The following is a 26,452-nucleotide window of genomic DNA, read 5'->3' as shown; positions in this document are numbered from 1 at the left end:
CAGAGGAAAAGTGGTATGATTCTATTTCTAATCGACATGATTCTGTTTCTAATCGATATGTGTCTATTTTTGATCGATATGATTCTGTTTCTAACCTATACGATTCTGTTTCTAATCGAAATGATATCGATACTCACTTGCCCTGTCGTATGGCCTGCTGAGCGAGCCTGGCTCTCATGGTGACCACCATATCATGTGGTACTCGCCACACGAAGATACATCCGTCTCCTGAAGCTGATATCAAGTGCTGGCAGTCGGGAGTGAACCTGGAAATAATAAATAGGTAAATTAATTTTTAGTTTTAGTTTTTTTTGTTTTACTAGAGTCGTTTTTTATATATTTATTGTAAATATGTTAACATATTTGTGTAATTTATAAATGAATAGGTAAATAATAAAAAATAATACAAAGATTTAAAAAAAATTGACCCAAACAAAATTTAAAAAATTCCAGACAAGTGTGAGTTGGACTCCGTACCGTTATAAATATCGATAAACATCCCGATTAAATCATCATCTGTGAAAAAACCTGTTTAACTACGAAGGGCGGAAACATAAACCAGCCCTTCCCCTCTGTAGGGACACACTTCCACACCCGCGGTTCCAACCGCGTCCATAGCGAACTACTTCCCGTATCCAGATAAAAGTAGCATATATCCTATCTTACAGCGCTTTCGCACTGGTAGATTTCCCGCTCGGTTTTACGAAACAACACACTGAAAAACCGCTAGTTTTAAACCACTGTTAGTCTTAATCAGTTCATCACCTTTGGCTTAAAATTTCGACATACACGAAATCAAATACACATTTTGCATTTATAATCATCCTCCGAGCCTTTTTCCCAATCATGTTGGGGTCGGCTTCCAGTCTAACCGGATTCAGCTGAGTACCAGTGCTTTACAAGAAGCGACTGCCTATCTGACCTCCTCAACCCAGTTACCCGGGCAACCCGATACCCCTTGGTTAGACTGGTGTCAGACTTTCTGGCTTCTGACTACCCGTAACGACTGCCAAGGATGTTCAATGACAGCCGGGACCTACAGTTTAGCGTGCCATCCGAAACACAGTCAATGGTGTCTAAGATATACTTAGAAAGTACATACAAACTTAGAAAAGTTGCATTGGTACTTGCCTGACCTGGGATCGAACCCGCGCCCTCATACTTGAGAGGTTGGTCCTTTACCCACTAGGCCACCACGACTTACACACATTTTGCATTTATAATAATATGGAAAAATACATACTTAAGTCCGGTAACTATTTCGGAGTGTCCGTACATGGTGGCCATACACTCGCCGGAGTAGTAGTCGTACACGCTGAGTATCTTATCCGTACTGGATGTAGCTAGGTAGATGCCGCTGTTGTCTAGCGCCACCTAGAAGTTAAGGAAGAGGGTTGAATTGGTTGATTGTTCAAATGATCAAAAAGTATTTTTTTTATGATTTTGCAAGAAAATATTGACCATATGGTTTTGAAATCAAACTATATTTAATTGAAAATAAGCTGAAAACTTTAAACATACATACATGAGTTTAGCAAAACAATTAGAATTACAGAGTTGATCCAACTTCGAGCAATTTTTTATCTTTAAGTTGCTGTTTTTTATTGTGCATATGTGAAATAGCCACACTTTAACTAATTAGAGTTTCCAAAATAAGCGGATATCGATTCTGAAAATCTCTGTTATACAAAAATCATAATTACAGTTCAATTAAATTCAATCGAATCGGTTATCCCATAAATCCAACTAGTTCGCATTATCAAGTCTCGTGGGCTTGCTCGAAAGCGTATGGGGCCTATGCAAATAATTTAATGCAAATACATACCTTTATAAGCGTGCCATCTTCAGCCGTAGTTCCTCTAAACGTCTTCGTATGTCGACCGTGAGCGGCACTGTACACTCGAACGTTGCGGTCCTGAAAAGTGTATGAAAAGTAAGTAAAATAGCACCCAAGCCGATCATATAAAAGATCAGCTGCGCTGGACATAATATAGAACACAACCATTTGAGGAGACACCGTTGCGCTATATCACTTTTACCCTCACTATGTAATTCGTACGGAGCGAAAAGGCTTGTCATGTAAATCATGTGTTTTCGTAGTGGTATCCTAGTGGTCAAAGCACCAAGATCTCAAGGAGTCAAGAGCTTATGTATTTATAAGTATATTTTGGATTACAGACGAAGGAAAACATCTCGATGAAACCTGGGCTACGAAGTCCGAAATGAGCAACTCGCATCTCTCGCACGTGGTGATTAACGCTCAATCCTTCTCTGTGTGAGAGGAGGCCGCAGCACAAGTGGGATGATGAAAAAATACAAACATATGCATTTATGACTTCTCAATTTTATCAATACTTACTTGACAAGCAGTAAGTATATGTCTGCCGCCCGCATCTACTTCCATGTCATACAGTGTAGTTCGACCCGAAACGTTCTGACCTCGCTGGAACTGGTAGCCGCCGTCTTGTGACTGAAAACGTACACGAAAAAATAAGGTATTTTAATATTTAAAACTATGTTATATATTTAAAGGTATTCTCTTTAGCCAGTAATAATATGGTAAATGGCATGGAATATACTCCCTTTCTCAGTGGTTACTTTTTGTAGAATCAGCTAATTGTCTTTATGCTAAGATCGGTTCAGCCGTTTCAGAAATTAAACGAAACAAACAAATACTTTTTTTATGTAAGTGATATACTTTCATATGCAGTTAGTGAAAAGCTCTATTAAAAAATAGACCGATTAATTCGATTAAGTTTCAGAAATTAAGAATATTTACAACTATTCCACGCCAAAAACTTTGACAACTGTTTTACTAATGAGTATCCTGGTGATGAATAACTCTTAACTGGATTGAGAAAGTCAGATAGGCAATCGCTCCACATTGATACTCAGCTGCATCCGTTTAGACTTGAAGCCAACCCCAACATAGTTGGGAAAAGGCTCGGGAGATGATGATTTAAAAAGTATAGATTAAATCACAAAAAACTCACATGTCTCAACTGCCTAAACAGTATAGTTTTATCAGCCCCGCAAGACACCATCTGCAGTCCAGCCCCGGAGCTCAGGAACCGCACCGCAGTGATGGACGACGAGTGCTCGTCTAGTGTCTGCATTATTTGGTAACCCTGGAATTAGGAGAGGCATGTTAAGTTGTGACCTTGACCTTGGAATGGTTGACTGTGAACTTGACTAGGACACAATAAATGTGTATTAAAGATGAAGTTTCTGTAAAGAAATAGATGACGAGCTTAAAGGATCTTTTATATGAATAAACACATACAAAAATATGCCTTGTTAGTATTTGTGCAGCCGAAATACCATAGCTGACTTTCTAATGGTAAAGTTATTTGAAGAGTACTTTAGAGTCAACGTTATTGGGAGCGTATATTACAAGTGAAAGTGCCCCTTCACCATCTCGTATTCATTCCCCACGATAACACGCGTCACCGGCGCGGTCCTAATATCTTGGAATTTGGTCTTTATATGACAGCTTCATTTGACATTGACCATGAAATCGTCCTTTGACCTTGAGATAAAAACTCACCCTATCCACTTGAAACACGTGTATCAGCCTATCCCGACTGGCAGAAGCAAGCAGCCTAGGTCTTGCTGCATACTCTATTCACAACACTTCGGCGTCATGTGCTTCTAATGTGTGTAAGAGAGCGCCGGTGGCGGCGTGAACCTACACGTTACTTCAGCGGTCTTACTACAGGTACATTATTTGATCTTGGCCTGCCTTTATATGACCTTGACCTTGAACATTTTACATTGACCTTGAAAATGACCTTTGACCTTGAGATATAAACTCACCCTATCCACTTGGAACACGTGTATCAGCCTATCGCGACTGGCGGAAGCCAGCAGCCTCGGTCTTGCCGCATACTCCAAACATAGTACTTCAGCATCATGAGCTTCTAGTGTGTGTAAGAGTGCTCCGGTGGCGGCGTGAACCCAAACGTTACCGGGGCGGTCTTACCATAGTTACATAATTCGACCTTTATCTGCCTATATATGACTGTCACATTTGACCTTGACCTTGGATGTAGACCTTGAAAATGACATTTGACCTTGAACTTACCCTATCCACTTGGAACACATGAATCAATCTATCGCGACTGGCCGATGCAAGAAGCCTCGGCCTTGCCGCGTACTCCAAACACAGTACTTCAGCGTCATGAGCTTCGAGTGTATGTAATAGAGCACCGGTGGCTGCGTGAACCCACACGTTGCCGGCGCGGTCTCCAGCCGCCACGTGTTGGCCGTCCGGAGATACTCGTACACATCTGTGGAGGGGAGATAAAATATGGGTAATTATTTGAAATTTGGTTTAGCTTCAATTTTCACATATTTATATAATTTTATCCAATGTTAACTACTTAGCGATGTTATAAATTGCATTACATTCGGCCACTCATTTCGATATAGTAAATAACCTTAGGTTAAACTTTACGTTTTAAGGGAACTACTAAACTTCTTCAGGAATGAAAACGCAACAAGAGAAGAAAACAGAAGAATTATCTTTCAAACTATCCGTCGAAAAGGGCAATCTGCGATACACAAAGCCAGTGAGGAAAGGCGCTAGTGTCAACGCTATATCCCGATAGGCTCTTAAAAAGTTGACTATTGCATAGCGATAAAATTGGACAATCTGATAGTCTGAATGATATTTTATTTCTAGAGGGCAATAGTCCCACAAAATAAAAACACAAGTAAAAATACATAAAATATCTAAATTACATTAACACAAAACAACAACATACCTGACTCCAGTCTTATCGTCGTAGGACTTGGACTTATCCTTATCGTTAGTGGCGGTCAGATCGACGTCCTTCAGGAATTTCAGCTCGGGGTCTATGTAGAATATTTTGTTCAGCTCCTGTAGATAAAACAAAATAAATAAATTAGAATTTTAAAATTTATACTTTTTTAATAGCCGTTGCTCGTAATTTGTGAAAAAAGGCCCGTGAAAAAATTATACTTTTTAGTAGTGTTGCCAATTGTTAGTGGACTAATAAATAAATCCTTTATTCGAACAACTTCCAGAAGAAAAACTGCGGGATAAATATCAAGACTTGCTGCAACTCATCCCTGCTTAAGTTATACTCATCATATACCTAGCTATTTCGCAACAACGTTGGGGTCGGCTTCCAGTCTAACCGGATTCAGCTGAGTACTGGTGTTTTACAAGAAGCGACTGCATATCTGACCTCCTCAACCCAGTTACCCAGGCAATCCAATACCCCTTGGTTAGACTGGTGTCAGACTTACTGGCTTTTGACTACCTGTAACGACTGCCAAGGATGTTCAATGACAGCCGGGACCTACAGTTTAACGTGCCATCCGAAAGGAAGCTGCCACCCATCCCTGCTTAACTTGTACTCACATTACTGTATATGTTGGTGGGTGCTGGGGTCAGCTGCCACAGCCGGACGGTGTCATCACTGGAGCAGGTGAGGAAGGTCCCGGGGGGGAGGGGGCGTTCGTTGCTGTTCATGTCTACCCCCCAGATGCAGGCTGAGTGGTATAGTGCTGAATGGGACTTGCCGACCTGTGGAGAAATATTATTATTAGTTGTGGAGAAAACTCATAGGAAAAACTGCTGGATCAAGAAAAATGAAAGTTCAAGACATTATCCGTATGTGTGATAACTATACAGATTGATGCAGATTTCAGCATGGTATCTGTCAGATTTAGGAGCACATAGCTTAGGTTAAGTAGCACATATTATTGAAGTCAGTTTTATTTTATTGTAATTTCAAATGATAAAACTGAGTATTCAAAAGATTTTTGGATAACAATGTACCCTACGGGGCTTGTGAAAGTTTTTATGGGTGTGTGCGAAATATTTTCTCTTAGGAAATATTTCTTGACCTTCAAGTAAATGTTCCACTTATAAATGTAATTTTAAATCAAACTGTTAACGGATTGTGTACGCAATTGTTGGTTCACCAGACAAATAAATAAAAATAACAAAAAACTCACCCTCTTAATATCTCTAACATCCCACACGTACAAGCTATGATCATTATATACACAAGTCAGCTTGTGGTTTCGCTCGTCGTACGTCAGAGCTACGGCGTCCGGGTACCGCGCGTTTTGTGGCTGCGTGAACATGTGGCTGGAAATAAAATGTTAGGGTTTTAGTACAAAATTGTCTTGTAATTTAAAGTGCCGCTAAACAGGATTGAAAACAAGAAAAGGTAAAAGGTCATATTTTATTAATAACGTGCTCATCCCGTGCGAAAGTTACTTTCTGATGGTACGTTGCAGGGGCGGATTCAGACCTCGGAAAAGTCACATTTGAAGGGAGTATGTAGAGGAATATATATAGAGGAAGTATATAGAGAGAGTACATGACGGATAACATATAAGGGTGGTTATAAGGGAATATGTCATAAAAAGTACATAAAGCAAAAGCAAGAATTTATAAGAAGGAAAGTAAGTACATAAGGACATGCAAAAAAGTACACAGCGATAATGCATGAGGTAGTACCTATGATAGTAAATAAGAGAATACATAGGCGCATTTTATATAACATAAAGGAGTGCATGGAAAGAAACTTAAGACAAACCATAGGGCAGTATATAGGGGGTATACATTAAGGATAGTATTACATATTAGGGACTTCATGAAGGAGTACATAGGGTTAATAATAGTAGTAGTAGTTTTTTAGACCAAAATGTCAATATTGCGTGGCAGCCTTTAATTAAGTCTACACTACAAAATGTAATTATGTAAGTGCTATAACTGTTTTTCTGGCGTATGCTTTGTTGCTTGTCCTTAAATAAATAAATATTAACTCACCTAATATTAGTCCCCTGCGCCACATCGACGCCTAGATAATGCGTCCTGGGCAGCGTAGTGATATACCGCAGCGAGTCCGGCGCGAAGCACCGCACGATGCCCTCCGCGCAGCCCACGAAGATGTAGTTCGCGCCTATCGCCATACAGTTCGCTGATGTTGTCTGAAAATAACATATTCATAGTTAATTAAATGGTTTGTTTTACAGTGAATACAAGTGAAAATAAAAATAAGTGAGTAAGTAAGAAGTATGAGAAATTATTTTGCCCGTCACATCAATCATTTCTATACTCGTATATACCGTGCAACACTTTTTGTAGTCATATTTTGTGGAGCCTTGGGCCCTTGGGTCAAGATGCACCCCACTGAGGCTCTCCCGAACAATTTTGGAGCCCCGACAGGTCTAAATGTCCTAAACTCTATATCTTTAGAACACTTATCCTGAGCTCAACAACTTGTCCAGAAGCCGCCTACTATTAAACTCGCAGAGTACACCAGCCCTCGTGATGGCGTACGTAGAGTAGGAAGGCGAAGTGGCCCAATATGGGGACGGGTTCCTTACACACTTAACCTTTTTTTTTTTCTTTTTTTGAACTACGCCAAAAATCATCAAATGACCCCTCCTGCAGTGGGTTAGCAGCGGTGAGGGAGTGTCAGACTCTTACTGACTAAAAACCGTCGTGTTCCGTCATAGGCCTTTTATGTACCAGGGCCGCGGTAACTCTTTCGAACAATCCCGCAGCCTACACACTTACCCTGAGCTCGACCCATTTGTCCAGCAGCCGTCTACTATTAAACTCGCAGAGTAGACCAGCCCTTGTGATGGCGTATGTGGAGTCGGCGGAGGCTCCGCGGCCGCACACCACGTCGCAGAACTCGTTGTCTTTCTGCTCCCCTAAGATGGCGGAGCGGCCCATTAGGGGGACTGGTTCTTTGAACTGCGGTGAACAAGGATACATGTTATTTATTTAATCTTTTACAATCAGTCAACAATGGCCCATAGATTTAGACCTTGAAAATTAACATATATACATTATATAATACAAAACAACATATAAACATTATCCGTCTTACCACAAAAACTTTTAAACGTCAGTTTATGCCTTGTCTAAAAAAATTAAAAATTATGACGTTGACATATGGTTCATTTTGCAGCCACAATTTTATTAGACAAGTGTAAAACAGGGTTTAAAGTTTTTGTAGTAAGGCCCTATATGTATAAAATATTTTACGGACACCGACGTCCAAGCAATCTATGGCTGAGCCATGTCTCAGTATGTCTGCAATAGTGTAGTTGATGCTGACTCTCAAATGCAGACTCTCATATATGGCCATACCGAAAATATGTGGCCAATATTGCAGTTTTTTTTGGTATTGTTTGCACTGCACAGCCGGCCACATATTGCACAAAAATGTAGCCCGTCTAAATGATCATAAGATTTCAACAAACCTAATCCGAAAACTTTGTTATTTTCAACTGGAAAAACTTGTTACTTACAACTGTATGCTATATTGCAGCTAGCTGGTTAAAATAGCTAATTCACACTACACAGCCATTTGGCTACGACATATTATCTCACACATACATATTCTATGAAGAAATATTATTACTGCGTATATGTTTGTGTTCACTTGCTCACCTTAGCACTCCTGGAGTACTCGAGATACCAGAACTTGACGTGCCTGAAGCCGACTGTCACGAAGTAGTTGCCGTTCTCCGAGAAGCTCACCGCTTTCACGCGAGATGACACCTGCAATTAAAACAAAGTAACTGATTGAAAAAAATGTGTTTGTTTATTCAATAGTAAAGATTATTGGGGTGGCCAGCGTAAACCCTTTTGATGGAAATACCTCCAAAAAATGGTTATATATTGTATATATTATATGTGTATGTATGTATCTATGTATTATATGTGAACCGTTTCTTATTCAGATAATTAATTTATACCAGATTCTCAAGTATCAAATCCATCGTGTGTTACCATTTGACATCATATTAATATTATAAACGTGAAACACCTTTAATGTAAATAATACCCGAACAGATTTTGATGAAATTGAGCAGTAATGTAGCTTATGTAGCTGATCACAATAACAAATATGCTACTTATATCCCGATGCGGGAAGTACATACGTATTTATGTTTATGTGGATACTTCCGTCGGAATGGCGGTAGTAGAATGAAGTAGGAGGCAGTAAAATCCAATCTTATCTAAAACTGAAGACTTTACAAGTTTGTGTGTTTATTTGCTTGAATATTACCAGAATCAATTCTCGTTACCTTATTACTAGCCAGCTTCAGATTAGCTCGCCAATCCCAAACGTTGACTATCATGTCATGTTGGGACCCTATCGACACGAGGTATTTCGATGATGTGGAGAACGCCTGAAAATACACAAAATATTAACATTAATACATGAACTGTATGAAATGATCGCTCTGTGGAACTTACTATCTAACCTTCTCAAGTCAGTTGCCCGGGCAACCCCTTGCTAATACTCGTTGTCAGACTATCATTTCTGATCATGAGCTGATGGTCGCTCCGAGGATGGGAGATCATCTTGTCATGGCGTATTCCTCCGTGTTTCGTAAGACACGTTTGGTGGGTCTCGGTTGTCATCATTGGCATCATTGGCAGTCGTTACTGACTGCCAAACTGACTTTACCCTGAGATTTTTATAGTTTTTCCTCGGTAACTGGGTTGATCAGGTCAGATAGGCAGTCGTTCTATGTGGCACATTAGACTGGAAGCCGATCCCAACATAATAGTTCAGAAAAGACTTTATAATTTTAACTTACCACACAGCTAACTCCATGTGTATGTCCAATGAATTCCCCTATTTGTACCGCACCCGACGCTGTGGGATCCTGAAATATATAAATAAACAATTAAATAAATATATTCCAATGATAAAGAAGGGAAAAGTGTAGTAAATAAGTGGTGTTGATCTAAGTTTCGGCTATTCGCCGTCAGAGGGCGCGATTCTTGTTGTTGTCTTTAGTTGTTTCTACTTGACACTAGATGACGTAAGTAATTTGCATACAAAGATATCACCAATCACCACTACATATTTTGTGAACGATTATTGGCGTTTTTTTTTTATATACTTAAGTCGTTTAAGCAAGAGGATACTAAATTAAAACAAGGCGTTTACCATAATACATATCGAAGATACCTCCCAGTGGGGCACAATTACGACTTCCATTTAGTGGTCCTCACCTGACCAGTGGAAATATGCCTACACTCCCCTGCAGCCAGATACCTTCCATCGGGTCCTCCCGACACACCACTAACAAAACATGTATATCTGAACATTTGTATGTATTCCTCACCTGTAAGTCCCACACCCTGACAGCGGGGGCGTGTCCGCACTCCCCCGTGGCCAGGTACCTCCCGTCGGGGGAGAACGCCACACACGTGACGCTCTTCCGACACGCGTTGAGCACATGTGTCTGTCTGTTCTTGCTTACAATACTACCGTGCTACTATATGTATAGCTAAACATTTATATGTAAATCTCACACCCTGACGGCAAAGCGTGTCTGCACTCCCCCGTAGCCAGATACCTCCCGTTGGGGGTGTCCCCCCAAACTAATAACAAAACATGTATATCTGAACATTTGTACATGTTCCTCACCTGTAAGTCCCACACCCTGACGGCGGGGGCGTGTCCGCACTCCCCCGTAGCCAGGTACCTCCCGTCGGGGGAGAACGCCACGCATGTGACACTCTTCCGACACGCGTTGAGCACATGTGTCTGTCTGTTCTTGCGCACATTGTAGAGTACTACCGTGCATCTGGAATTAGAGAAAAATTAGGTTAGAATGGTTTGTGATGACATTGGATGGTAGGTCGTAGAATGGTCTAAAAAGAACTGGTAATAAGTTCGAGTTGGACACGCACATGAAGGGTATCTAGGAAATGGCCACAAAAAAGACATGGTTTCAGCTCTATAACTGTTTATGAAATAAAAAGGCTGACAGTCTACTTAGTAATTGGGTATTGTTTTATACTTAGTTTATGGAATCCCAGAACACTTGTTGCCGAAATGTTTGTAAATATTTTAGTTAGTCTTTCAGGCTAGAACTACCGGATGAAACAATTGACAGTAATATGTACTTGAATGTCAGAATACCACATAGGCTTTTCATCCACGTGAGCCTCATGACACGGTATTAAACACACCAAATAGATAAAACTTAGCCACGAGCCAAATAAACAGACATATGTATGTACATATTACGTACCTACACACATAATACATTACCCTACTTTTTGGGTAACAGTTACCTACTCCTTAAAAACGTGAACTGCTACACCTGAACATCCATACAACATTACCATAGGATTATCAGTTTAACATATTCTATTCTATTCACTGCCATAAGCGCACGCGGGAGGAATCATATTAGTAAGGGCGAGGTTTCAATGCGAGCGGGGGTTTTTTTTTGAAAAATCGCTATTTCAGAAAAGTTGCAGCGGGTCATAGCATTTGTATTATTTGTAGTTTAGTAAGTGTGTATTTATGTAGGTATCATTATTTTGCGTAAAGATAACTAAAACTATTATTTTCTTTCAAGTAATTCCGTATCAATATTTTTTTGTTGGTTTGTGCGCATACATAATCGAAGCCAACTTTTAAGCCCACTGTTATCCCTTAATAATTTTAAAACTAGACAAGTTATTAAATGGCGATGTTCAGCTAAAGGACCACCTATTAGGTGTTTGATAAAAAAGCATTTGACTGTAAAACATAGGTATAACACACAAAATACGAGATCTTAACAGTTATCCCAATATTTGTGTAAGATAGAAGCAAACCTAAACTAAACTTGGCACCTCATAAATATCTCATCTCACAAACTGACCTACATTTCTCTAACTCGGTTGTACTTCACATAAATAATGCAAATATTGCATAATTCTAAACTGCAGTGCAAATATACCTGACCATGTAAATATTTCGAATCAAACACTAACCACTTACAATGAGACGTTTGTATCAAACACTTTTACTTGTTAATACTGGTCTGGAGATCAGCCAGCTGCGCGGGACATATTATAGTGCACGCACATTTGCTTGGACACAGGTGCACTCACTATTCCTTCACACTCATAGCGCGATGGGACGACAATCCGACACCACCGTAGAGATCACAAGCAGGACCAACAAATACGTGCTCTCCGATGCACTTATGTATTACTTGTTATAACTTTGGTTTTGGTATATGTAGTAGGAACTGAATACCAATCCTACTTTTATAAGTCAATGGGGAGTTGTTGCATCACTTCTTCCCTGCAAAAACACATAGGAAGTGGTGATGGGTGGGCGTTTTGGGGGCTGTCTTTTGTAAAGTTCTGACGTTCGAAAAGTGCTGTTTTGAAGCCAAGTTTGAATAAACGAATTGTGATTTTCGATTTAAAAGACGACTACTCTGTAGTTTTCTCAGGATAAGAGTAAAACATCGGGCATGACAGTAGTAAATAAAATTATCGCTTTCAATGTGACCTGTCCCACACCGCGTGGGCTAATATTTGTTATTCAGTTAACAGGAGACGCGTCAGCGGAAGAACAGGGTGAAGCTTTAGTCATAAGCTGAAGCGATTTTACTAGCATATGGATCTAAGTTCTCTTTATACGAAAATATTATTGTGGAATCTGGGGTGTATTCTAAAAAGGTTGAAAATAATATAAAGCAACCTATTCAAAGTATATTTTGGATAACTGAACGAAATCCTCTCATTTATGAGTAACTTCGTATTACGCCCTCGTCATTTATTTTTGAACAAAAACAAAAAATAAATAATGGCGTTTATCGTCCACCTGGGGCATAAACAATTTATTGCTAAACTTTAAATAAATACGCAAAAGTACTTTTCCCATTAAGAAAACCTACTATGTATCATTGCTGTCTCTTTGAAAACCGCAAAGCTAAAAAATACTAGAAAGTTCTAAACACAATGGGTAAAGAAATTTGCCCTGGTGTGGCTTACTCATTATAAAGAAACGTCACGTAAATCCCCATAGATATAATAAAAGAGCCAGTTCATCAATTAAGTATACACTGACTATTTAGGGGATTGTCCCTTTATGTTAAAATTGTTTTTATTTCTTAATATACAAGGGAGCCCTACCTGAACACACCTTCATTGCACCCTAATACAATCATTAGTTAATGCAAGCTATGAGTAATATTTTCTTATATGAATCAGAGGGGTGAAAAAATTAAAAAAGTTTGTCTATTGCGCAGTTAAAAGGACGCAATTACTTTTTAAAAATGAAAGAAAAAGTGAAGTAATTTAAAAGTATGAAGCAAACGAATAAACACACCAAAATTCGTTCCGATTCCACTAATCTATACTAATATTATAAAGAGGAAAACTTTGTTTGGTTGTAATGAATAGGCTCAAAAACTACTGGACAGTTTTTAAAAATTCTTTCACCATTCGAAAGCTACATTATCCACGAGTAACATAGGTTATATTTTATCCCGGTACGGGCAGTAGTTACCACGGGACGCGGGTAAAACCGCGGGAAAACGGCTAGTATTATTATAAAAAGCAAAAGTTGGCAGGGATGTTCGTGATTCTTTCACAGTAAATGGTCTGAAAAGATTCGAATGGCATAATATGAATGAAATAATACATGAAAATGGTCGTAAGTTACCATTCATACGAGTGCAGGAGTTTAATCCTTTTGGTAGCGGGAAACCGTAAGTAACAGATAGTATAAACATAAAGATTCAGTGTCTCGTATATTATTTTAATGCAAGGCACAGATCACTAAACATGAACTCTAAATTAATACCAAAAAGCAATGAATCTGGAACCCTCACCATTCATAAGCATTAGCGATTCGCTTCGCTTATCACTAAACTCTCACCCCACTCCTCAATTCTAATTGACATGATTTGCGCGTAGTATGCGGCCGGCCTTTCTCACGGCCGCGGCGAATCGCGTGGTGTGCGACACGCCTTACTATGCGATACTACATCATATGCCGTTGGAAAGCTTATTTACATTTTGGATGTTGGGTGTTTGTCCTTAGTAAAGCCATATGTTTAGTATTGAACACCTTTAGCCAACTGATTAGGCCTACGTAAGCCACCTTATTATAAAACGTAGTCTTAAAAGTACCGGCTAGGTTTAAACCATCGTCTCGAACAGAGTGCATGGACTAAACATAGAGCTAAAAAAGTAAGTCTAGGTAGTCTAATTAAGAAATGCAAAGTAAATAGCATTAAATAGATTTTCAAAAGTAGCTAGCTTCGCCATAAGAAGATAGCAGGCTACTTTAAGTCTGCAACTCCTTCATTGATAAAAACGAAGTCAAAAGTTCATACTGGCTCTCTCTATTACTTCCTACTATGTATCCCACATGATGGTGGGGTCAGCTTTCCTAATTTGTCTTCTCCACTTCGCTCTATCTACGACATCGTTCTCGGACACCTGGCACTCCTTCATGTCTTTCGCCACTACATTCCTCAGTCATCATCATCTCCCGAGTCTTTTCCCAAATATGTTGGGGTCGGCTTCCAGTCTGACCAGATTCAGCCGACTGCCTATCTGACCTCCTCAACCCAGTTACCCGGGCAACCCGATACCCCTTGGAAATACATTCCTCCATCTAGCTTATATCGGCATAAGTATGACTCACAGAACACGGACAAAACCAGGGGAAACAGTTAAACTATTTATAAGTTCCATCATTGGCAACTGCCAATCACCATCACCACAAAATACATAGGTACAGAAGTCAATCTACATACAAAGCGCGTTCGAGTCACGCAGACAAAGGTGCCTATGTGTGCGTGTTCACAGACGCGCTGTCTCAAAACAACTCAAAACAGTGCGAGCGCGGCTGCCGCTTTCTTGAGATAAGCGCGTCACACAAAGGTAGATAAATGTGCACGCGTTGTGATACCTACCTAACTGTAATTTGACTGTAATATTTTTAATTTTAATAACAAAAGAAAAAGTAATAATGGAGCAACAAAATTCGTATTATAATTGAACAAGTTGACGGTTGTTTTATACAACAATAAACAGTGAATTGTCGTTTTTTTAGCCTGCCGTATTACCTATAATATGTACCTACTTATTTTCTCATATTTCGATGGTTCGTTTAATAAACGCAGTAGGTAGGTACAGTTAGGTGGGTAGGTAAGCGCCCCGGCGGCGGCCTCTGGCCCAATGCCGTAATAAGTTTTGCTAGTGTCGACCCAGGCGAACCTGCCTACCTACCCTCAAAGATTATTGCTAGTAGGAGTTGATAATTTTTGTGATCATGGCGAGACTATGTTGTAAGGTAGACGAAATAAAACTCGCACATCAAGTTTTCTGTAGGTAGAAGCAAGCTTAGATCAGGGACTGTACCAACCCATTACATACAAAAATATTTTTTTCACAAGTAAAGAGTAGGGTATATATATGAATAACAAAATTATAAATTGCGGTTTCTGAAAAACGGTATCTCGTTCAAACAAATTTCCGTGAAAGTGTTTATTAACCTCTTGTATGCCACATTAAATATTTTATTATTATTGGTTTATATTTCATTTTTCCTGTTTTATTCTCAACAATACATCAAATAATTAGATACGAGTACCACTACCACGTTAGTTTTATGCGCATAAAACAGTTGACAACCCTAGCGTGACCGCCGAGTTTAGGCATGAAAAGTGAAGTACATACATGAGATTGACTTCTGTACCTATGTATTTTGTGCCATCACTTCGAAATTCAAATCGGTATCGCGGAAACGGAAGTATACAGTTGACCGGCCGGGGTCAACGAACTTGCTAAGTACGTTTCTTACTTGACCGCGCCAGTAACAGACGGTAGACTTGACTTTTTAATGAGATAATGCAGACTGGAGGTAGCTGAATTATTAAGATACTACGAAGATATAGGATGTTTGTAAGTATAGGAATTTCGTACGCTATGTAGATCTATGAATTTGTAGACCAGGCAGGATTTATATCCAACAGCTTCCGCCAGTGATTTCACCCGGATCTGTACGACGTAAATACTCTGCGCAGCCGGATAAAAAGATTATAACTCTTCGTAGATAAATGGGCTATCTAACACTAAGAACTTTTGAAATCGGTGTAATAGTACTTCAAATTAGTGCGTTCAGGTGAACCTGTGAACAAACTTCTAACATTCAACTTATAACATTTGTAGATTTCTTAACAGAAAGCTAAAAGCTTCTAAAAAGTGTTACTAGACTTCTATTATACTCCATTTGAGTAGGCACTTAAATAACGGTAAATAATCTTGATACATATTAATCAAATAAATTACTCCTTGAAATAATTATTCAATTGATTAAGTAATTGTTATTATTACATTTACATTAATTTTTAGCCGACTAGACATCTAGGCGTGTTTTGTACCGCAGTAGGTTTCATTGTAAACGTAAAAATGTATAATATTCGCACGCACGCATGTTTAGCACGCAATCGTATAATGTTTTTTCTCCCATCTTGTATTCTCATGGTCATGGTTATTTCATGTTATTTGTGTATGTTAATTGATTGGGCTATTAATTGATAATGGTAGACGATCTTCTTGTTGTTATTTTTGTATATTATGTTTAAGAATTTTCCTGGTCGCCCACTTGGCTTATTATCATAAGTAAATTCAACGTTGCTGCCAAAAAGTGCGTCCTTTTCCTTATCGCCCTTCTGAGAAAAATGACAATAATATCACGTCCTTGCGACTCTGTCCAGCTTCGCAGGGGTACAAATTATAGATCTAAACTTTTCTCTTGAATCGCTTTATCTATCTTTTGCGGCAAGACAGGCCACACTGCGCTTATTCTTGTCAAACTACAACCGCTCGGTAGGCACACACGCATTTTACGCATAGCATGTAAATAAAATAAATAAATAATAATGTCTGGACACATGTAACGAAAATTCAAGCCAAGCCTTCAAAATAGTAACCGCAACCCTGAATACAACGTTATTATTTAATTGGAGTCAGATTTTCATTTAATATCCATACGAAACACTATTGGTGAAATTCATATAAAAAACTAGTCGATAGCTTTGAGTTTTATAGCCAACTGACGAATACAGAAGAATTCTCTTATGTCAGTTGAATTAAGTTGTTTCAATATTGTAAACGAGATTTCAAATAACTCAGAAGAAACAATCGCAAAGTTTCCCTCAGTTTTCTTGGAAACTAGGCTTTCAAACTTCCGTCTGCTTCACCAAACGCCTGCAGTGGTAATACAATTTGTTTCCTATAAATAACTGAACAGCCAGACATCCCCGCGGTGTAAAGCTAGTTAATAAAACTGAGTGCACACCACAGACGTTGACAGATTTAGACAGGACTAGTATACAAAATTGGGTGCTTTAAGAAATAGAAAAAATAAATAGAAAATAGAAAGAATACGCATTTTGACGTTTGTTGTGTATCACGGTTTTGGCTTTATATCATTATACATATGTAGAACATACGATGATGTCTTCGATCATATTTTTTATCTATCCTCTTCTGAAGGCTCCGAAACTACTGAACCGATTTGAAGAATTATTTCACTGTTGGAAAGCTACACTCTTCCCGAGTAACATAGGCTATATTTTATGCCGGTACGGACACTTGTTCTCACGGGTCGCGGGTTAATGGCCAGTGTTTAATAACTGCCATTTTAGGAATTTACAGGCACACTACAGTGAAATAAATTCAATTGGCACCTCTAAACCTATCTAGATCTATGGCAGACACCATATCGATCTAAGGGCGCGGTAACACCGCCGCACCCGCGTGTTAACGGTTAAAGTTCATCATTTCACCCTTGAGCTTAGTGACTTATTGTTGCGGTGTCTATAAATAATTGTAGACTATTTAGGAATGCTTTATTTTATTAATGGAGTTATTTATTGGTAGAAGGTTCCATGGCAAAGCTTGGTGATCAACAGTGACTTATTAAAATGGTATTTGAATTTTAAAGACTATGATTAATCTGACTAGGATTTTCTGATTCGCTAATAACGGGCTTAAAATCCTGAATTACAGGGTTACCCTAAAATATAACAAAAATGACGTCCAGACCGAATGTCGGCCACTGGAGGCTGCTCTGTCTAAGCAGCCAGCTGCGCAGAACATACAATAGTGCACGAGCATTTGCGAGCAATCCGACACCACCGGAGAGAGATCAATTACCAGTAAAAAATAAATAGACTTACTAGCTAAATAAATAAATTCTTCTCATACTAAAACGTACTAACATATACGTGCATGCAGGCCAGAATGGTCGATGTTACGTCACGATATATGCGCAGGAGTCGTTCGTTGAATATTAATAATAATTAAATGAGTATATTATTTAAGTACGCACGTAATGTATAATATATGCACTTGGTATGTTGATTTGACGATATAATACTTACTTAATATTATTTATGTACCTATATTATGCTGAAATAACTCTATCTGCTGGTCTGTACTGCTTTCACGTAGAAACTACTGAACCCATTCAAATGATCGGTGCAGATAGTTTTGAGTCTCTAGAACCCTAGGAAACCGTGGGGAACCACTAATTAGTTATAATTTTTAATAGTGATCTGAATATAAGAGGAACTAACCAAACATGAAATATAGAACAATTGCTTAAACTGATTAAAGTTTTATCTTCCAGTCTGCCCCAATAGTCTCCAGTCTAACCTAAGTTTTAGCCTATATACAGAAAAGTCTAGACTGAAGTGTCAAACTGTCTTAACTTTTGACATGAAAAGATGCTGGATCAAAATAGTGTTTCCATCACAACGTAAGATTTTCGAAGCGTCTATTTGTGAGTTTGCGATAAACTAAAAAAAATGACTGATTTTCACCAATAAATATGTATATTAAAAAGATTGAGGAATACAGAAATAGAAATACTACCTTAGTACATAATTAATCTGTATGTCTTTTAGTCACCTAAATAAAGGTGTCAAATTCGATACCTACTCAAGTGAAGAGTAAAGAAAATTCGTAGGTTAAAAACTTCTAGCCCTAGAAAAATTATTACCACCATGACGCTCGCACTTGACCAATTTATTGCTATTTCCGACATCAGTGGCGCAATGTAACACTTTCAAGGAAATTGCTTTCGCTCATAATATAATGCATCGGCATAGATTAAATCTGAACTTTAGTATGAAAGTGGCGCATCAATTTAATATCATTGCAAACTGACGTCATGGCAAGTATTGCTTGATCAGGGAATATTTTAATCTAATTTTTTTAAGTAACAACTTAAATGTCAATGGTATGTTTGTTTGTTTACTTGCACATGCTTATCTCTGTAAATACTGGTCCAACTTGAAAAATATTTCAGTGTTACTTAGCCCATTTATCGAAGACAATAACCAATTATTTTATCAGAGTATTTTGTTCGGGGTCTATTTCTAGTCTTATTATACGGCGACTAGCTTCTGCCAGCGGTTTCACCCGCATCCCGTGGGAACTACTTCCCGTCCCGGGATAAAAATTAGCCTATAGCCTTCCTCGATAAATGGGCTATCTAACACTGAAAGAAATTTTTAAATCGGACCAGTAGTTCCTGAGATTAGCGCGTTCGAACAAACAAACAAACAAACTCTTCAGCTTTATACAACTAAAGGTCTTTGATAAAGTACTCTCAGATTGCGAGAGAAATCACGGGAAAATCAGTTATAAAAATTCATAACATTTAATTTAGCCCAGATAGGTACTTAAATTTTTCTAACGACCATCAAAACCGACGACCGTATTTCGAAAATTGTCTATTACCCAGCAGTAGGCCATTAAACCGGCAGATAGAACTTGCCGCTGTAATTCTGTTTGCAAGCCCGAGGGCGGCTGGTGACCGTAAAATGGAATGCAATTCACCGTAAAAACGAGAAGCCCAGGTAAATGTCACGGGTCAAACGAAAATCACACGAGTGGTTTATATTTATAGAGAGGAACTCGTGGCTTAGTTACAGATACTCATATTGACATATGAAAGGCAAAGGCATACCCCTCTCTCGTCCCCCGATAGGAACGGGATGCGTAATAGCATTTTTAGCCCGGCGAAAACAAAAAAAAGGTAAGATGAAAACTTTTTGACTGCCTAAATGATGGTACCATTAAAATATGTATTTACACGATCATCGGCGGCTGAATAAAATCGTCTGCTAGACTTAACATTTAGCCGTTTTAGCGCAGACGCTTCGAAGATGGTCTTTCTAAGGAATAAATAAATAGTGAGTTCCTCTGTGTTTCTTCAGGTACTTAAAAATGCAGATCCCAGCTACCATCAAATATGGATTTGACAGCCACTACATAGTTCTATAGTCAGTAAGTTTAAAAAACATACCGGGAGGTATCGTGGTAGCCTATCGGCAGAGAGGTACGTGCTCCAAAGTAATGACAAAGTGCTCATTTAATAGCTCTCTCTACCTATCGACTTTAGGTTTAAAAAGTCTTTGTTTAAAACCGTATTGTTTTGCAAAGCTCTTCGCCCTTGACATACTTAAGAGGAGCAAGGCTATGCAAATTTTATTTGGTTTAAAATTCGCAATCAGATAGCGAGTTTGAGTGGGCCAGGGTGTTCTTTCAATCGCCTTACATAATCAGTGATTTACCTGTGTTTGTGTCTTAGTTAGGATTTAGTTATCTTGTTAGAGTAAATTGCCTATGCTGCAATCAGCTGAATATAAAATAATTAAGTGTGGTAAAGCAGTTTCACGTCGTAGTTTATAAACTCTAGGTAAATCTATCACCATCATCAGTCTTTTGACTGTGTCACTAAAGGGCAAAGGCAGAAAATGCATGAGTAATATACCATGTATGCATGAGTAGGCCTATTAATCCCTATGCTTTTTCAAGGCGGAGTGGATTTCATACGTCAAGTCCTTCACAAAATTAACGCTAAAACGTGTGACTGTCAGAATCGCCGTCACTTCTCATAGATCCCCTCGAAATACATAGGTATAGAGAGTTGCTACCTAATTGCTACCAGCTGCTATTAGTTGCTACGTATGTCAAAATTAAATAGGGGCCTGTTGTTATGCAGGAGCACATTATTTTAAAGATGAAGTGGTAAGTACTCACCCTGCAGGATAAGCGACTAGCTCAGTGTTAGGATCACAGTCGAGGGCTGCGTTACTGCCAACCGTCAGGCCGAGGACACTCTCCAACTTTATCTGAGGACAAACAAATACATAAATATTAGATAAGGTGATGTACATAATGTCTAAGAAATTCCTTCCGTAACGGGTTCCTTCGTGTTTCGTAAGGCACGTCAAAGTGGTGGGTCCCGGTTGTCATTTAACATTTTTAGTAGCCGTTATGGGTAGCCAGAAAGTCTGACAACCAATCTTATCAAGAGGTATCGGGCTACCCAGGTCTGGTTGAGGACATTAGGTGATCACTCCATGTAAAATTCAGATACAAACCACCCAGACCGACAGACGAAGTGGAGAACTTTTTTGTACTATTCCAAGAACGTTGACTTGCAATAACTCATTTTATATATGTAATTATAAGTTAAAAACACCTTCAATCAACCTTCGAACGCCTCCACACAAATCTAGGAATTTCTAAGAAAACTATTTTACGACGACATCCCACAGACACCTAATCGTGCCTAAACAGCTTATTATCTTAAATCCTCAATGTCGTGCGCCAAAAGGAGCCTACTTGCGAAACTGTTTACATTATGTACTACATATACATACATATATACCTTAAAAAGTTTAATCTGTATGTAAATATTCGTTCGTTTACATACGAACATCGGGGTTTCGTCTTTGTGTTGTATGAAAAAGATTTTTTTTCTTGCCTTTAAAGATATGAAAATTACATAAAGGGGGATCTTTTTTAGAGGCAGGCTTGCTTGATGAAAACATTTTGGGTGTAATTTAGACCTGTACATTGCAAACTTGTAGGCTTTTACCAAGAAGATAATCGTCCTAGGTTGGAGATTGGCTGTTTATCATAAATGAAAACCTCCAATCGTCGAAGGATTTTGTGTGGAACTTATGCTCCAAAAGCAATTAATCCCCGAAGAAAATTTCTACAAGTTAAAGCTTATTTAAGTCGGTTTCGTAGGCGTAAGAGCACGACAAATTGATTTACTTTCGCATTTATAATATTAGCAAGGATTAGAGACAAATAAAGTGTCTTACAATTAATTCTGTCTTATGCAAGATCATAATTCATAAGATTTCAAAACAATTTCTCACCAAAAACTGCCAAGTTCTCTTTTAACATTTATAGTAAGATTAATACACTTCTAAATAAAGACAGACCCGTAGGCACGAGCTAGTTGTACCAATATTTGACTACATCAGGCAGCAAGGTTGAAATAGTTGGGCAAATATAGGAAACCTTGGCTGTATTAGATAAACCTTTGTTAAACAAGAGCGTTAGAAAGATGGTATGAAGGCGGGGCAGCCATTTTGGATTTTACGTCAATTTTGAAAATAGAACAATGTGGGTTCTTTCTTTTAACTTTCAACAAAAATAAGTGTTGGCTACCTGAAGAAGCTTATAAATTATAGAAACAGTCCCTGTATCAATCTCTAGGTTACTTAACATTTGTTTCCATAACGAAGTTCTTGTCAATCGGTTCAGCCATTTTCCATGACAGTATCACTAACAAATTCACTTATTACAAAGAGTCGGTTTTGCATGTATCATTAACGAAAAATCTTGTTTCTGTGTCAAAATCCACTATACAGTCAGTCGATTTTGACACTGAAACAAGATTTTTTGATCGTAGTTGATCCAAAAAAAAATCTTCAATCCATAAATCATTAGATTTAATAAATAATAAGAACATAGGTATATTGGTCTATTTTATTTAAAAAAAATCTGTTTTCACAATCCGTGGCGAATCACTAGTGAATGCTAAATACGTATATTCAATAAGCCTAAGCTGCGCTTAGCAATTTCGCACGAGTAGCTTAGCTAGTTAATACAAATTAGCTTTAGCTAAGCTAGGATTAAAAATAAACTCGTGAGTCGTGAATCAGCTGTTTAATATTCTGCTGCCGTTTATAAATATTAATTACTTAATCTAATTAGGTTTACTAATTGTGAGCTATTTTTAGTTGGTATCGTCCCTACATGCTAATGTTATTTTGGTTTATGTATTTGCTGAAATAAATAAGCAAACTTAATTATATCTTATGTTCCTAAAATGTATCACGAAGATACATATCTAAGTACATGCCATAATCATACTTATTTCTTTCTTAATAATTCTTTAGCCGACATCCCAAAATGTGGTTCTCAATTGAACCGCTTATATGTTTCTTATAGTATATAACATTGTTCTATTATGTAACTTCCTTTTCATTTCTTAGTTTAACAATAAAACCACATCTCTATACACCGATTAACCTTGACAGACAAGGCTCAATCGGCTACGGTACAAGCATGCAAGCGCATCCTTGCGCGTCAACAAGGACGCCCGGTCGGCCATCTTGGATCAAGTGTCAAACGACCTTGACAGCGGCCGGAATTTATAAATGGAACTCCCGATTTTTTGTTTTATTTTTTTTCATTGATGGGTGAAGATGGTTGTATCTTTTTGTGGGTTCAAGCGTGTATTTTTTTGGTTATGCGAATTAAGGAATTGATTTACTATAATACCTACTACTAAAGATGTACGGTGGGTTTCCCACTCAACAACAGGTATAACATTATAAGTAGACTGGCTTCTACCAACAGTTTTTCCTGTCGTAACTACTTCGCGAACCCGAAGAAAAAGCCTTCCTCGTTGGTTGTTTCAAACTCTATCGATAACTTAAAATTACATCTTTTTTAATGTTACAACGAAGTTTAAATACTCAGAATTACAAGAGACTAATCTACCTATATAGCATACAAAATACTATATACACACACACATAAATACCGGACAGACAGACATTCATTCAGATATTACCCAACACTTAAAAGAAGTAATAAACAATTTAAATTAATTTCAAAGTAAAAAACAACACATCTACTGGCTCAGTAATTACTTGGATACAACTTTCCTTTTCGATAAACATTAATAGTGAAGACTTTTGCTTTCACTAAATCGTTCGATCTGTATCGTAAGGTAATAGGTGTAATAAATTATAACCTACACAATAATATAAATCTGAAAGTTAGTCTAACCTTCTGTTTAATTTCTAAAATGATGCAGATTTTATCTAAAAGCTGAAGATTTTGTGTCGTTGGAAGCGCTTTATTTAGGATTGATTGGACTAATTTGAACTGAGTCCCAGTTTCGATACCCACGTCAGGTCGAATTCAGTTTGTGTCTGGCCGAAGTCTGGAAGTTGGTGATTGATACACCCGTGTATCAGAGAGCACATAAACGTCAGTCCCGCTTGTGATCTCTCTCCGGTAGTGTCGGATTGCCGTCCCGTCGGACTATGAGAGTGAAGGAATAGAGACCTCACCTGTGTCTGCGCAAATACTTGTGTACTATAACATGTCATACGCAGCTGGCTGATCTCCTACTCCTAATATGAGAAGAGTAACCATGGCTGACAATCTGCTAGAACGCCATTATTACCTTACATGTCTTACGCAGTTCGCTATGGGTTTAAAAACAACCGCCCATATCCCCAAAATCAATTTGGACATTCAAATCACGCAGCAATTTATTAATTTTGAAGACATAGTAGTAATGTCAGCCACTACGCTACCGTCCCACGCTTAGCCGCTAATTGAAACAACTGGGTTACTTATGGCACCCGGAGGCGATAGTTAGTGCCACACATCAGATTCTGCCCACGGGTCTGCTCGTATTATTCATACACTCATAAATAATAAGCCTACAGTACTTAGGAATATACTGGCTTTCTATTAGAGGGAAAAAACTATAGAAGGTGGAGTAGTTTCAGAGGTGCGACTTACAAACGCTACGCGACTATTCTAAGTAAAAATAGAAGGCGTAAATAAAGATTGGGTGTCGCTTAGATATCAAATACATGTAACAGAGCTAATGACAAAGATGAAGATAGAAAATTAAAGATTTAAGGTATAGAAGATTCACCAGATTTAGCCAATTTAGTTTTACAGTCTAATATTGCAACAATCTAAATGCCTAACCCTCAGTTCCATATAATCGTAGTCAACAACACAGCAGTTGTAAGTCTAACGACTTTATCAACAGTGCTAGAACATCATCAACTTTACGACAAGCAAAATAAAGTCCAAATTCGAGCCTACCAGCTTCACATGCATAACTGTTGCAAATTACTTTCTATCGCCTTTAATAATGAACAATTTTCTCCGCTATTAGTTAAACTGATTGCTAATCAGCTGGTGAATTTAAAATTGCGTTTAAAAAACTGGTTCGGTTCTGCCGAGATTAAAATGCGTTCGTTGCATAATGCTGTGGGAAAGATGCATAAAATAGTGTGCATGTAATAATAGAGAAAGATGGATTGCAAGTCATCAACATTCAACAGTGTATGAATGATGATGAATATGAGGCCTTTGAGATTTTCTAAAATGTTTTTTGTAAGACTTACGATGAACCTTAGGCACTTTGATAATATTCAAATTCTTTGGGCTCACAATGATTCTTGTTAGTAATACTATCATGGTCAGCCTTGGCAATCCAAAAATGTTGGGGTCGAAAAACAATATCGCACATTTGTGTTTGAATTTTAATATTATCACTCATAATATGTAACTAACATGACTTTTGAAGGTCATTACCACTTCTGGACTATCATAATATTTAACCAGGTTGACAAGTCCAGGCTCATCACGGGATGAATGACCCATATGTGTCACCTTATCCATCAAAATAACCAGTTCTTTTTCTTCACCCATTGGATCTTCATTGTCTTTTTTATCATTCAATTCTAATACAATATTAAGACGTACTTCTAAGACATCAGCTGTTATTGTGGGCGAAACGAGACTGCGTGTTGGCGTGTCGAAACTACTCCGAGAGGCCTTTCGACACTTGCCGTACATTCCAGTCGTTCATGGAATTTGTAATGAAGACTTAGTGCCAGCTAAGATTTTCGGGATATATGGACTTGTTTTTTTCAATCAATTAAAAAAAAAATTATTAGATGAGGTTTGAATGGATCCTCCATCAGGTTTTCTGGAAGAAATAGAGCTCAGCGATATGACCTATTATTTATGTCACTTACTTTAGAATCTAAAATGCAAAAAATTGTGTACCTAGGGAAGTCTCTAGAATGTATATCTGAAGAATCTGTATTTATCTAAGTATAGAATCTTTATAGTCAGCCTAGTTACTCGCCCAAATATAAAAAAAAATACAGGGATACAAAAACAATACACAACCTTAATAAGACCAGATACAATGAAGAAAAAGAAGAGAGTAAGACAGTCCAGAGAAGATGATAAAAATACAAATCTCGAAATGCTACCAAGACATCATTCACAATCAAGAGACACTAACTACCAGTTAGAACCCGGTAAACAAACCGCCTCCAACAATGACAAACGTTTTACAAATAAGGTTGAAGGTATGCGCGTCGGTGGATTACGTCGTCTCGTTTGTACAGACCAGTTGTGGACAAAACTGTTCGGTGCGAGCTGCATTTTGTTGCGTTTTGAGATCATTTTAAATCTGCGGGATTGTTCGAAAGAGTTACCGCGGCCCTGATACTTAAAAAGCTTAAGAAGGAA

General features: G+C 38.2%; 1 protein-coding gene across 4 annotated transcripts in view; it reads right to left on the bottom strand.

Annotated features, from left to right (window-relative positions):
• LOC110377737 (mitogen-activated protein kinase-binding protein 1) overlaps positions 1 to 26,452 on the bottom strand; it is a 138,720-nt gene that overhangs the window by 24,579 nt on the left and 87,689 nt on the right. For 3 of the 4 annotated variants that reach the window (XM_064042750.1, XM_064042753.1, XM_064042752.1), the window contains exons 3-18: positions 20,885 to 20,976; positions 10,449 to 10,608; positions 9,610 to 9,678; positions 9,091 to 9,195; positions 8,450 to 8,560; positions 7,565 to 7,747; positions 6,812 to 6,972; positions 5,989 to 6,124; positions 5,390 to 5,554; positions 4,767 to 4,882; positions 4,085 to 4,289; positions 2,994 to 3,128; positions 2,360 to 2,470; positions 1,826 to 1,915; positions 1,244 to 1,374; positions 138 to 266 (exon numbers count right to left, since the gene is read on the bottom strand). In XM_064042750.1, the coding sequence (XP_063898820.1) occupies positions 138 to 266; positions 1,244 to 1,374; positions 1,826 to 1,915; positions 2,360 to 2,470; positions 2,994 to 3,128; positions 4,085 to 4,289; positions 4,767 to 4,882; positions 5,390 to 5,554; positions 5,989 to 6,124; positions 6,812 to 6,972; positions 7,565 to 7,747; positions 8,450 to 8,560; positions 9,091 to 9,195; positions 9,610 to 9,678; positions 10,449 to 10,608; positions 20,885 to 20,976 (2,099 nt within the window). Of the gene's footprint in view, positions 1 to 137; positions 267 to 1,243; positions 1,375 to 1,825; positions 1,916 to 2,359; positions 2,471 to 2,993; positions 3,129 to 4,084; positions 4,290 to 4,766; positions 4,883 to 5,389; positions 5,555 to 5,988; positions 6,125 to 6,811; positions 6,973 to 7,564; positions 7,748 to 8,449; positions 8,561 to 9,090; positions 9,196 to 9,609; positions 9,679 to 10,143; positions 10,211 to 10,448; positions 10,609 to 20,884; positions 20,977 to 26,452 lie in introns of those variants that run through there. The other variant, XM_064042751.1, reaches the window with a different exon arrangement.

This window comes from Helicoverpa armigera, chromosome 29 (assembly GCF_030705265.1).
Source record: "Helicoverpa armigera isolate CAAS_96S chromosome 29, ASM3070526v1, whole genome shotgun sequence".
NCBI classification, from domain to species: domain Eukaryota; kingdom Metazoa; phylum Arthropoda; class Insecta; order Lepidoptera; family Noctuidae; genus Helicoverpa; species Helicoverpa armigera.
The sequence above is the reverse complement of the archived record's forward strand: the minus strand, read 5'-3'. Positions and strand labels throughout refer to the sequence as shown.